At 39.8% G+C, this 12,752-nt stretch overlaps 1 protein-coding gene across 7 annotated transcripts in view; it reads left to right on the plus strand.

The window, feature by feature from the left end:
- The first annotated feature begins 287 nt into the window (after window positions 1–287).
- RHBDD1 (rhomboid domain containing 1) overlaps window positions 288–12,752 on the plus strand; it is a 64,401-nt gene continuing 51,936 nt past the window's right edge. For 5 of the 7 annotated variants that reach the window (XR_014885703.1, XR_014885704.1, XR_014885705.1 and 2 more), the window contains exons 1-3: window positions 288–433; window positions 5,954–6,469; window positions 8,082–8,214. Coding sequence is in view for 4 of the 7 variants with exons in the window: in XM_085233379.1 (XP_085089505.1) it covers window positions 6,037–6,469; window positions 8,082–8,214 (566 nt within the window). In the remaining 3 variants the exon portion in view is untranslated. Of the gene's footprint in view, window positions 434–456; window positions 1,534–5,953; window positions 6,470–8,081; window positions 8,215–12,752 lie in introns of those variants that run through there. The other 2 variants (XM_085233378.1, XM_085233380.1) reach the window with 2 other exon arrangements.

The following is a 12,752-nucleotide window of genomic DNA, read 5'->3' on the forward strand; positions in this document are numbered from 1 at the left end:
TGATTCACTTCTCATACTTGCACCATCAGCTCGCCAGCCGTTCACGTTCACGGTGTCCGTTTTGCTCGGCGCATCCCCGCTGAGCAGCACGGCCGGCAGCTCCGGGAAGGATGCTTAACGCAGCGATTTGCACGGCGTACCGCTTCAGCCGCCGCGTTCTTCTCAGAATCTCTAGCGCCTGAATAAAAAGCTGAAGGAGTTGAACTGTTCGACTTACAGGACTCATTACAGACCATCGCGTCGCCGCGCCTCAGTCCGTCCGCGCCCCATCGGCTCTACGTTACCGCACAGCCGCGCTTTCCCGCCGAGGGGCGGAGCCGCTCTCGCGCGTGCGCGGCTGAGGGGAGCGCGGCGGGCGGGACTCGAATCCGCGGATAGGAGACCGCGTCACGTGGTGCGGCGCTGGGGTCGGGGCCGCCGCTGCGCAGAAAATGTGAGTGCTGGGGCGGGGCGGGACGGGGGGAGGGGGCGTCCGCGCCGCCGTCTGCTGGCGGACGTGTTGAGTCCCGCCGCCCTCCCGCGCACTGCAGGTCTCGGCCGCTCGCCGGAGGGGTGGTGCGGCGCTGCTTCCCGGCTGCCCTCTCGCTCTTTCTCCTTCTTCAGCCCTGAGGAGCCGTCGGCGTTTGCGCCCCGCCGTACGGGGCTCGCCCGGCTGTGGTTGGCAGCGATAGGTCCTTCCCCGCTCCCCTTCCGTACCGGCGCGTTCCCCCTGCCGCCGGGGGCGGCCGCCACGCGCTGCCTCACCCGCTGTTGGCGGGCAGCGAAGCGAGTTCCGGTCTCTGCGTTTTACTCTGTAGCGACGCGCGGAGTGCCGCCTTGATGGGGATTCGTTCGGGGCAGCGCTGCTGTGGTGCGCGAGCGGCGCTGCGGCCGTGCCAGCCCTGATAGCGCCTATCGGCGGCACGCAGCTCCTGCGCTCATCTTGGCAAAATTGATGGGAATAACGAAACGTCTTTTTACTTTTTACCAGAACTGCATCCACTTGTTTTTTCCTTAAAGCAGTAAGATGGTTAAGAAAAGTAACAACAGCCTGGAGTGCTCAGCGCAGAAGGGTCTTGTGCTTCACGGGTCTGGAGGAGGCAGGGAAATGCTGGTTGTTTCACTTTAATTACATCGAGGAGTTCTTAAACACGAGAGGATGATCCTCTGCTGTGGTGATGCAGTTTAGGATGGTGTGAGAACTGTGCAATCTTAGTGGAAGCAATTAAACGTCTGTGAAGTTAAGAATCAAGTTGGGGCCTATTCTGAAATCTACTTTGTTCTGATTTGGAGCTATAGATATCTATCTGTATTTACAACTGATGTCCCTTCAGCAGTCCAGTCACACAGCTATCAATATTTACAAAAGCTCACTTCACTTATGTACCTTATGAATGTTCAGATGTATCTTAGCTGCTAGAAGAATAGTTATTTATTACCAGTTATGAGACAGGATAGTAAAAACATTTATCACAACTTGTGTTGCTTTGTTCCACAGAACAGGAAAGGAGCTTAATATATCCATTGTTTCCCCCCCAGAAGGATATTTTGCTGGTATGTAGTTCTGACTGGCTTCTCACAGAGGTTCAAAAAGAGCTGATGTTTCAGAGATTATCTGCTGGTTTGTTTTTCTTCCTTGCTTGATCAAAAAATACTTCATCTGTTTAACCGCATACGGCATATAAATTTAGGAATGTAAAGAAAATGGTCTCTGTGTTGCTTTTAGTATTTCTACATGATGAAACCAACACGTGACTGTCACATGGCTCCTGAGTGAATTTTGAACAGATTTTTTCCAGTGAAGGAAAACACTGAGTTCATTAATTTCTAGTGAACGTGATTTCTAAGGAGAGATACTAAAAGGTAGCCTTCCATAAACATCTGTGAAGGTTTCTGCTTTTGTCTGCTCTACACTACAATTGTAGCAGAATTTCCATTGCATGAATTTATGTAAGCCAAAAAGGCTCTTTTTGATGGTAAGCCTGAAGTATTCTTCCTGACTAGAATAATCTTCACCCATGAAAAGAGCGTATGTGTGTAACTGCACTTCTCTGTACGTATAAATATACCCACACAAAGGCAATACGTAATAGAAATATTAGGTTGTTCCATCTGGGGAGCTGATTTATATTGCACTACAAGAAGCGATGTGACCTTTGTCTCCAGAGGAGAAAATAGTGGATCTTACTGATGTACGCGTTACCAGTAAATCCTTTTCACCATAGATCAGGCCTTGGTCTTGAGGCACAAGAGCATAGTGTCTATTCCCACAGTGACTGCCTATGAAAGCGAATGTATGGACAGAAGGATCGGGAAGGAATGAGTTCAGTGGTAGACACAATGTTTTATGCAGTTGTTGTATTTAGTGTTTCAAAGCTTGTTGTAGCTGACATCTGTAGCTGACCTTTTCCCTGCATACTTATTAAATAAAAACAGGATGGTTCACTGTGCTTAAGATGTTTGTGCCTTTTATTGCATTTTTTTTTTCTTGTTTTGTTTATTCTGCCTTCCTTGGTTCCCTTCAAAGTTTGAGGCCAATAGTAAGTGCATTTTGCTTTGTAGAACTCCTTTGGCCTTAAAACCACAGTTTCTGTTCTGTTCTTTGCTTGGATACAAGGATTTGTGCTGAGTTTGTATCTTCATAGATGAATAGTGTGGGACTGTTGGGCTTTATCTGCAGTCTGAAATAGTTTATGCTCAGGATCTGATGTTTGCCCTTTTCATCCTTTATGTGTTTCTTGTGGTGTGGCTTTGGTTTTCTGTTTTTAATTTGACCTAGCTTCAGTCTGGATCTGTGGGCCGAATGCTCAGGTTTTCTTCTGGAGTGCTTCTCCTTCTGCTTTAGTTTCATCTGAAAAGAGAAGAAAACAATTTTGGCCACTCCGGTGACATCAGTGGGAGTGATGGAGAGTTTCACTTCAAAATCACATTCCCAATCCAAAGTGAATCGCTAACCCTGGGGTTTCTTCTGTCAGCAGAGCATTGTGTAGTGCTAAGGTTCCCCCAGTACAAATGGTTTTTGGAAGGCATGAAGAGAACTAAATACTGCTAGAGAGAAGGTTGCTGACAGACCTTCCTGGTGGGATATGCCATGCAGGTAGTTGACAGCTGTGCTTACCCTCAGTGGAAATGAGATGCATGTCTCTTGTCTGTTTGTAACATCTGGGCTTACCTCGCAGTGCGGTCGTTGAGGAGCAGGGTGATGGGCTGGGGTTTGTTTCACATCAACATGAATCTCAATTTTAGAGTGAACTTTTAGAAGTTTAGAGGGGAATGAGGGTTTAAGGAGAATCTTCAGCTTCAAACTACAGCTGTAGTAGGAAAAGACAGTAATATTTCATTTGAACTACAATTTACTAAAATATTTACTTATTGGCATGACTTTTCAGCAATCTGAACTCATAATATTTTATGACTGTCAACCAGCCAGGGTGTTTGTCACAGTAAAAATGAAAGCTTATGTGCTTTGCACTTGATTAGTACTGAACCAATAGATTCCGAGAGCGTTTAGTTCAGACCTTTTTTCTTGAGTAGGTGACAAAAATGCAGACACGTGGCAGCCGAGGAGCAACACAAATGTCCTCTTCAGGTCCCTGCTGGAAATTTGTACATTTAGAAGTGGGTGGCATATTTAAAAAAAAAATAAAAAATAAAAAAAGTATAAATGCTTCATTGTTTTAAGTCTTGTTGGGCTTCTAGTGAGCAGAGTAGAGGCTGAGAAAGAATGTTCAAACAGCTGAAAGCTATCTATATTTTAAGTGAATTACATTAACCAATTAAATAACTAATTTGTTTTCTTTCTTTTTATATTTGTCCTTTATAAACAAATGTGTGATGAGTTTTTGGCACCCATTCCTGGTTGCTCCCAATAATAGGAAGGATTTGCAGTACCTAGCATTACTGCAGTTGTGGTGTGAAGCTTCCCACTCTCACGTGGTTATGGTGCAGACACATGCTGTCTGCAGGTTGTTTTTCCTTGGTGCATATGTGTTAAAAGTATGAAAACTGGAAAACAAAGACTGTCAGAAGAGAGCTAAAGCTTTAAAAAGTGAGACTATGTACTATTTGGCAATCTGAACAATGTGGTATGGCAAGAAGTTGGGGTTTCCACGTAGCCTGTGTTTAAATTGGGATGGCTTTTAAATTCTAGTAGTTTTTGTCAGCTGTTTTGTGGTGGGGAAAAATGTAGCTGTGTCAGTGGCAAAAAGGAAAAGTCAGAGGTTTGGGCGCACGAATGTAAGAATATTTGGAAATGGTGATACCAACATTGTGACCTGATATGTTTTGAAAGATGACATTACTTAGATATTCAAAAGTTTCAGTTACTTCTTTGAAATATAATTTTGACATTTAAAACAAACAAACAAAAAAAAAAACAGACGAAGGCTGACACTTGATTATCATTTACAACAACCATTTTGTGTTGTAAGAGGTCTTAGCTCAGCTGTGTAGTTAAATTAGGAGGATTAGAATCTGTTTCTTAAAGGTCCCAGCACAGCTGAGTTCTGTATTCAGGGGCCTGGAACAGAGTGTGTTTCTGCTGCTGCTGCTGCACTCTGCCTCAGACCAAGCTTAGACCATGGGAAAAATGTAGTGAATTTGTTGTAGCAGAAGAGTTTATTTGTGTTCTGTTCTATTGGAGTTGCTTTGAGAATGCAAGCAGGTTCTTCCTCAAGTGCTGTGCTGAGCGTAAATGCAATTTAACAAGAAATCCAGAGATTACAGCATTGTAAATTTGATTTGATCAATTGTTTAATGCCACTTATTGTCAAGTGTGAACTGCCATAGTGGTATCTGCTGCTTTTGCTGATGATTAAGGAGAAGCTGGGCTGTAGGTGGGCTTTTCTTCTGCTCAGCCCTCTGCAGGTTTTGTAGTTCCTTTTGCTCTGTGCAGAATCACCCAGTTCACGGGTGATTTCCCTGACTTTTCCATGTGTTTGCTTACTTTGGTGCAGTCCCATCAATTTATTAATGATACTCTGAATACCTAATGAAAACTGCTTGCAGAGAGCAGCTGTCTGTAGAACTGCAGGATCTAGAATCCTGATAGGCATCATGTGGAATGTTAAACTTTGCATCTTGAGCTGTTGTCCTGATGATGAAGGTGTCCACTCTGCCATCTCTGTGTCACTTTGTGCTGCCTTCTCTCTGTGCAGGTGCCTCCTGCCTCTATGGACCTGCAGAAGTTACTTTGGGGTGCTTTCTCACATTGCCATTGTAACCCTGTTTCTAGCTAGATCTACTACTCTATCTCCTTTTTTTTTTTTTTTTTTTGGTCCTACATTTTATCTGTTGCAAATAGAACAGAGAAGAGATGAATATTTTGATGCAGTTTTCTGTTGCTTTTTTTTTATTATTGTTCTAACATATGCTTTCCTCCTATAGTATTTTCCCCACTGCAAGCTTTGAAACTAGAATTTTAATTTTAATCTATAAAAGCAAGAGCCATTTTCAAAACTTCAGTGTAGAAGCCCTTAGTTGTGTATCTTCTTGTTGAAACAGTAACTTGGAATTTTCATTCTCGACTTACACTGAGTATGAGGAGAAGTTGGGGATAAAATCCTGAAAGCAATACATGTAGCAAAGATGAGAGGCCTGAGAACCAAATCTCTATCCAGGTTTCTTTTGTTGTTTTTCAAAGGTTTTCTGCCTGAAAGTTTAATGACTGTGAGTGAATCAGGATATTAGTGAGAAGATGTCTAGAACACTCAGGAATTTTATATAAGAAATAGTCTGTCCAGGGCCATGGGGGGGAGGTTGCAGACTCCTGCTTCTCATGATGCTCATCTGGATTATCTATAGAAGACTTTTTTTTTTTTTTCTTAGATCAGATTAAAAGCGTCTTCTCATTTCAATTGCTCAGCTTGAAGAATTTTGCTGTTTGGGTTTTTTTTATTGCTATTGTTTTAAAAGAACATCGAGTCTAAAAACATGGTAGTACATGTATTAAATGCAGTTGTTTTTTTTCTTTCAGTGTTTCCAAAACGTGTATGGTGTTGGATTTGAGCAAGAGTAGAAGTAGAGTGAACTTCATATTTCTCTGAGTAAGAAGCAATAATGCAACGAAGGCACGGAAGAGTCAATGCTGGACTGCTTTTGCTGCTTTACCAGATTTCTCAAGTTGGACTTCAGAACATTCCTTCTGTTACCCTCGCAGTGCTCGTACTGAATGTTTTTTTCTTCCTGAATCCCGTGAGGCCGCTGCATGAGGCGTGTATTAGTGTGAGGGAAGCTTTCTACAGACAGAACTGGCAGTGTTTACTGCTTTCGCCTGTCCACCATGTTGATGACTGGCATTTATATTATAACATGATTTCCATGCTTTGGAAGGGAATAATGTTGGAAAGGAGAGTTGGGAGCGTGTGGTTTGCGTACATAATTGCAGTATTTTCAGTGCTGACTGGAATTGTCTATGTGCTGCTGGAACTCATGCTTGTGAAGATTCTGAACGATCCTTCATATGAAATGAGTTGTGCTGTAGGCTTCTCGGGTAAGTTGGTCCAATTTAAATGCAAAAATAAATAACTATGGATAATATATAATGTTTGTTGAATGAAGTAAATGGACAGGTGGACATCCAGATGCATCTGTGTACATTATGTCACTGAAGTAATCATTTCTGAAATTTAAAGCATGTGCTCCTTGTGTGTTGAGTTCTTGTGAGCAGCAGCCTATGTGCACGTGCTCTATTCAGGCAGTAGGTTAAAGTAGCTCTGACAGGCTTACTGTCTGTTGTTGATCTTCCTAAACCTTCAGCATTCTCAACATGACCTTCAGCATATGTAATTTCAGTCAGAGCAAGTGTCATATATGTGGAGCAGATGTTAAAGAAGAAATGAGTATTTTCCTGGCAATAACTGTTTCTTTAAGAGCCAGATTGTATGCATATTTATGACCGATTCATTTTTCATCTCGTAAGAGTTTTAGGATGCCTGGATGTATTTCCTTATTTTGCAACTGGGTGAACTGGACCAGGCCCTTTTTCCCATAGCAGGAACCTGACAGTCCAGCAGGCCGAGGCCCTTCCAAAAGGCAGTTAGACCTCAAAAATAGTGATAAAAATTGAAGCTGTACATAGAATAGTCTGGTGAGCCAAGGGAGGATTGGATAGGGAAAACTCCTCAATTACGTGCTGCTATCAAATATTTCTGCTCTCAAGTAAATGTATGGTTTCTGAATAAGGTCTGTCTGCAGCAATAAATGTAAGCATGAGGTGTTCGAAGGAACATTTGTCTGTATTATCCTAAAATAAGAATGCTTACCTCACTGGATAGAGAAAGGAGTTTTGCTGTCTTGTGTTCTCCATGGTGTTAGAAGAGGGGGAAACCTTTGTCGTGTTTTTTAATTTAGTATATCTTTATTCATGTCCAACTTGACTGTCTTTTCCATACTTAAGTATGTCACTTTTCCCTTTTTTTTTTTTTTTTTTTCCAGTGATTGCATTTTCTCCTGAGAATTTCATAGCCTTTCTTGGATGTTCTGATATATAATGCAAATTCATTCTCTCCTATTGGTTTTTTATTTGCATGATAAAACAGTTGCAATCAATTAGAAATAAATTATTGTGATTAAAGACAGTTTCTCTCTCTTTTTTTTTTTTTTTTTTTTCAGAAACAAGTGATTCTGGAGTATATGTAAGACGATTTTTCCATTAATTCAGAATTTTTGAGCGTATTGCTGAGCTTCACACATGCATCTGTCTTGTTTTCAGTCGTGGCTTTTCTCAGCTCACTGAACGTTTTGAGTTTAAGTTTGTCCATTATTACAACTAGAGCTCCCATTTTAAAATTGTTGTATTTTGTTTACTTGAACAGCTACAATAAATAGTTGTATTTAAAAAGGAGCTTTGAATTGGCTACATTACATAAATATGTAATTTCAATCCTTAGGTGACTGAAAAGTATCCCTGAAAAACAACAAAACCAAAAACAACCGCTGTTCTGACATGCAACAATATTGCTTTCTGGTGTTGTGAAACTGCATGATGTGATATTCCAGTTTTAATAGCTGTCATTTCAGCAGTTAAGTCATAATAATAATTAATTTCTTTACTATCTGGACACAAGTGCTTCTCTCTTGATGTCATTTATTCTTGTTTGCAGGAGTCTTGTTTGCTTTGAAAGTTCTTAACAACCATTACAACCCAGGGAGAGTTAGCAGTGTCCTTGGATTGCAGATATCCAGCAAGTATGCTTGTTGGGTGGAGCTGGTGGCAATTCATTTCATTTCTCCAGGGTAAGTGCATGTAGTACTTCAAAGTTGATAGATGAGATTTGGGTTACCTGAAGTAGTTTGAAATATCAGTGAGGTGCAAGGAGCATGAGGTAGTGCCCAAACTGTGTGCTGGGGCTACAGTTCGGTGCTGAGACGTTTTTCCTTAACACCACTTTCAAAATGAAGAAGTGGAATATTGTGTCTCAAAAGTATGGCAAAGGTTTGGAATGAAGATGGGAAGTTGGTGGGCACTGGGAAGGGATATTCATTTTAGGCGGAGTAGCTGAGCCTGGGAGAGCATTCTGCTGCTTTGCTTTTTATTTTTCTCCTGGTACCTTCTGTCAGTTTCTTCTAGTCACTGCTCTAGTTTACCATTAAACTGTCATCCAGTATTTTATTTGCTTTTTCTCTTTTTTTTTTTTCTTTTTCTTTTTTTAAATCTAGGGTTATCTGGGTAAAATTCATAGTTCACTGTCCTGCAGTCTTGCTGGTTGCCTCCCTTAGTTTTCCTTTGTGCTCAGCTATACCACTGCAATTTTTCCTTCATCTGCAGTTAATTTCTGGAGTTGTAGTTGCAAATCATCTGTTCTCTTACATAATATTTTATAAGTGTCAATGATACTGGAAAATGTACGTGAAAGAAACCCACAAAATTTACTAACTGCCAAATTGCAATTCATAAACAATTTGCTGCTTTTCAGAAAGATTAAAGAGAGGAACAAGACTGACATACTAATCATTAGATGCTATGATGTGGCAGGTAGAACGTTTCCTAGACCAGAATGAAAATTCAAATATTACTTATTTTAAGCAGTGTTTATGCTGCTTTATCATTTATTGCCTGACTGACTGAAACAAGGAACCCCAAGTTAAAAGACAAAAGAACAGTGGAGCATGTTTTTTCAAATGCAATTTGAATTGTCAGCTAAGAGATCAATTGCATGGTATTAAAACTCAGAAGTTTTGGTGTATTCATTTCATTCTTCTGATAAACAAAATGTTTTAGCATTAGATAGTTTTTACTTGATACATTAAATAACATTTCTTACAAATAAAGAATAGTGGAAAAAACAGTGGAAATTATCTGAAGCGAAACCATGAGCATATCACGTGCCTAATTGGTGGAAGAAGAATTCATGAGGTTAGTGGTTGGATGCAGTTGGGTTTTTTATTTTTTTCCCAGTTGTGTTACTGCAGACGTATTCTGGAGGTAGAAAGTAAATACAAGATATAGAAATAATGTTAAAAATGTCTTCATAATTTGCATAGAACTTAGTCTGCTGCCTTGTCTAAGCAACTCCTAATTACATTCAATTCTGATACCTAAGACAATTTCACAGCACTTAAATATTAACAGAGGCCACAGAAAGCAAGGAGCAGGCTACAGAAACTAATGTCTCAGAACATAATATGTTTAATTAGTAACTGGCAACTGCCTTGAAATGAACCACAGTAATTGGCTCTCAGGGCAGTACTGCTACATCCTCTTCTGCATGCTCAAGGCATGTTACAATTTTTGAGGTGCCTGATTAAATGGTGTTCTTCTGTAGGTCAGGGTGTGACATTTTGTTCTGAATAATAAGAGGTCAGTAAGTGGTGCAGGGTTCTGTCCTGTCAAACACAAGGTATGTTTGTGCAACCTTTAGTGGAATGATATATCACAGGGTCATCCATAACCAATGAAGTATTGAGAAGTAATACAGAGCCTGTTGAAAACTAATTTTTCTTTCCATATCTGTGAATGACAGCTATTGTAGTTCAGAAAATACAAATTTCTTAGTTAAAAATTTACTAAATTAGTTCTAACTTTTAGTTCTGTTCTACATTTGTTTGTAGCTGTTTCTAAATAAATGTTGGACTGAGCCAATTTAATAGACTTGTTTTTGGCAAGTTAAGGTGCTTGTTAGAGTTGTTAATACATATTAAAAAAAAAAAAAAGATGACCTTGCAAACTGAGAACTAGCCCAGCTGGAGAACAGCAGCACAGGAGTGAATCTACATTCTGTGACAGAGATGCAGATCTCTGTAGTACACGTTCATAGCTGAATTTGAAAACAAAATTGTAGCATACAATGGATCAACTATCAGTATTAGTTGCTTCCTTTCTCATGGGGTCAAGGATCTGCAGGAACACAGCTTCAAAGCAAATCACAGTCAGAAGAGGTCAACGTAATACAATTGCTGAGCTCTCCATTAAAAGGACACAAACAAAACCTTTGTGTGTTTGAAAATATTGGAATATATTTTGACAAATTTTGTTTGAAATTTTAATTTTTTTCTTCCACTTTCACCTCTGTTTTAACTCTGGTGCAGCCTTTAGCATGACTACAAATATTTTGCTTTGTTCTATTATTTTTCACCACAAGAGATCTTTTCTTATGCGCCTATTCTCTTATCTAGTCTGCTTTTTTAATTGTGGATGTGTTTAAAGCTTAAGGATATCACTGAGTCATTGCTGGTTATCGACTGGGCTTACTGTTGTTACTGATGAGAATGTTCCTCAGGAACAAGAGGGCATGGAAGAGAAACAAACAGAACCGCACACGCACCCAAAAAGCACAAGAAATTTGACAGGGATGACATTACATGGTGAAAACCATGCTCTAACATCTTGTTTTGTTAATCATCTTTTACTTTTCTCTGTATTACACAGTTAGTAACAAATTTTCAGTTTCCAGTCAAAGATGAAGTGCTATTGTCCTATACATACATGAGTGTGTAAAAGAAGTTGACTTCTACTTATTCCATGAGTTAATCTAATTTGCATTCAGGTAGTTTCATTAGTTCTGGTAGGTTGACTGCGTGCCTTTCTTTCTAAGCAAGCGTCTTAGTTTTGTCTGGGATAGAATCCTTTACTTCGGTGTCTGGTATGATACTTTGTTTTTGGTTCTAGGAGAAAAATGTGCTGCTAACACAGTCGTGTTTATAGTTGCCTGCTAAGCCAAGGCCACTTGCAGTGAAGGGCCCAAGGAGCTGGGAGGGAATGAAATTAGGACAGCTGACTTGAGCTGGCCAAAGATATATTCCATACCGTATGACATCAGGCTGAAGGAGTTTTGAAGGAGATGAGAGTTCATCTCTCACTCTCTTCAGCTGCTCAGCGGTTTAGCTGGGCATCAGCCGGGGGATGGTGAGCAATTACTTGTGCATGTTGTATGCTTTCAGCTGTACATATATAGTCATAGCTACTTTCTTTTTCCTTTTCTCTGCCATAGTAAATAGTTTTATCTCAGCTCATGAGTTCTACTTTGTTTTTTCCCTGCTTCTCTTCCCCATCCCCCTGGGAAGGGGAGGAGTGAGTGAACACCTGTAAGGTGCTGAGCCATCTGCTGGGTTAAATCACTACAGCAAGATTAAGTTTTGAAGCAGAGGCTATAAATTCATGTGCATGTGACTACGTGCTTGAGTTAATTTTGAAATAAATTGTTACTGTTACTATAAATAATAAGGTTCATCCAATTATCTGAAAATATCCATTATTTTTTTCAAAATAAAGTTGGTCTGGATTTTTGTAGTATGTCCCATTACTTATTTCTTTGTTGAGTGAATGTATACCTCTTAGTGTAGCATCAGAGTAGCACATGCATGAAAATAAGTTCTTGTCACAGAAGACTCAGCAGTGGCTGAGCTAAGGACATACCTTTGCTAAATAAGTGGTTTTGTTCTGTGATAATGATAATTCCAACCAGTCTTTCAGGTTTGCTGTTAGGAGGAAATTACAGAAGTGAAGTGATACAGGCTTCCTTGTTCTTCTTTCGTGTGCTCTGTCAGGTGAGTGATGCCACAGAGTGGAAACTAGGCAGGATAAATGTGCCAGCAGTGAGGAGATTACTTGGATTCTGCATAAGAATACTGGGACAGTATTCATGTTAAAAGATAATATTATGAGAGGCTTGTAAGCATTGTGTCAGAGCTGGATAGCTGAAGAGTAAATGTTGTCATATGGTTTTCATTTTAACGACACTGCTTTTCATGGAAACTACGCAGCCAAATGAAGTATAATTAATTCTGTTTGGAAGATTTTTCTTAAGTGCACATCAACTTGATGGCAAATTTCTTCAGGAAATGGCATTTAGACATATTGCATAATCATCATTAGTATGAAGTGAATGGTTTAAATAATATCTCTGGGGAGATCCACATTTTCTAACAAAAATTAAATGAGGCTTCATTTGAATTTCTTTGTATCAAAGAGAACATTAGTTAATATTGATAAAGCTTGTTGACATTTAGAGGGAAAAAAACGTGTTTTAAAAAGCCAAGAGCCTCATTTCTATTTCCATTCAAATTTCAGTTTGTATTTATACAAAGTGAAGTTGTAACACAAAATAAATCTGTCAGTTTTTCTGAACAAGCAGGAGAAAAGGCAATGGTTTATCTTGTTCCTGCAATCAGGAGAATGTTTTTGTCTAACAGTAGAATAAGTCAACTTATAAGAATAGACACTGAAGTCAACAATATTCCCATATTCTTGGGAACAATGTAAAAATACTCTTTTGGAATCATATGACAGCAGAGGTTGTTTTATGGCTGATAATATATCCAAAATTACATTCCTT

This window comes from Meleagris gallopavo, chromosome 11, assembly GCF_905368555.1.
Source record: "Meleagris gallopavo chromosome 11, MGAL_WU_HG_1.1, whole genome shotgun sequence".
Classification (NCBI taxonomy): domain Eukaryota; kingdom Metazoa; phylum Chordata; class Aves; order Galliformes; family Phasianidae; genus Meleagris; species Meleagris gallopavo.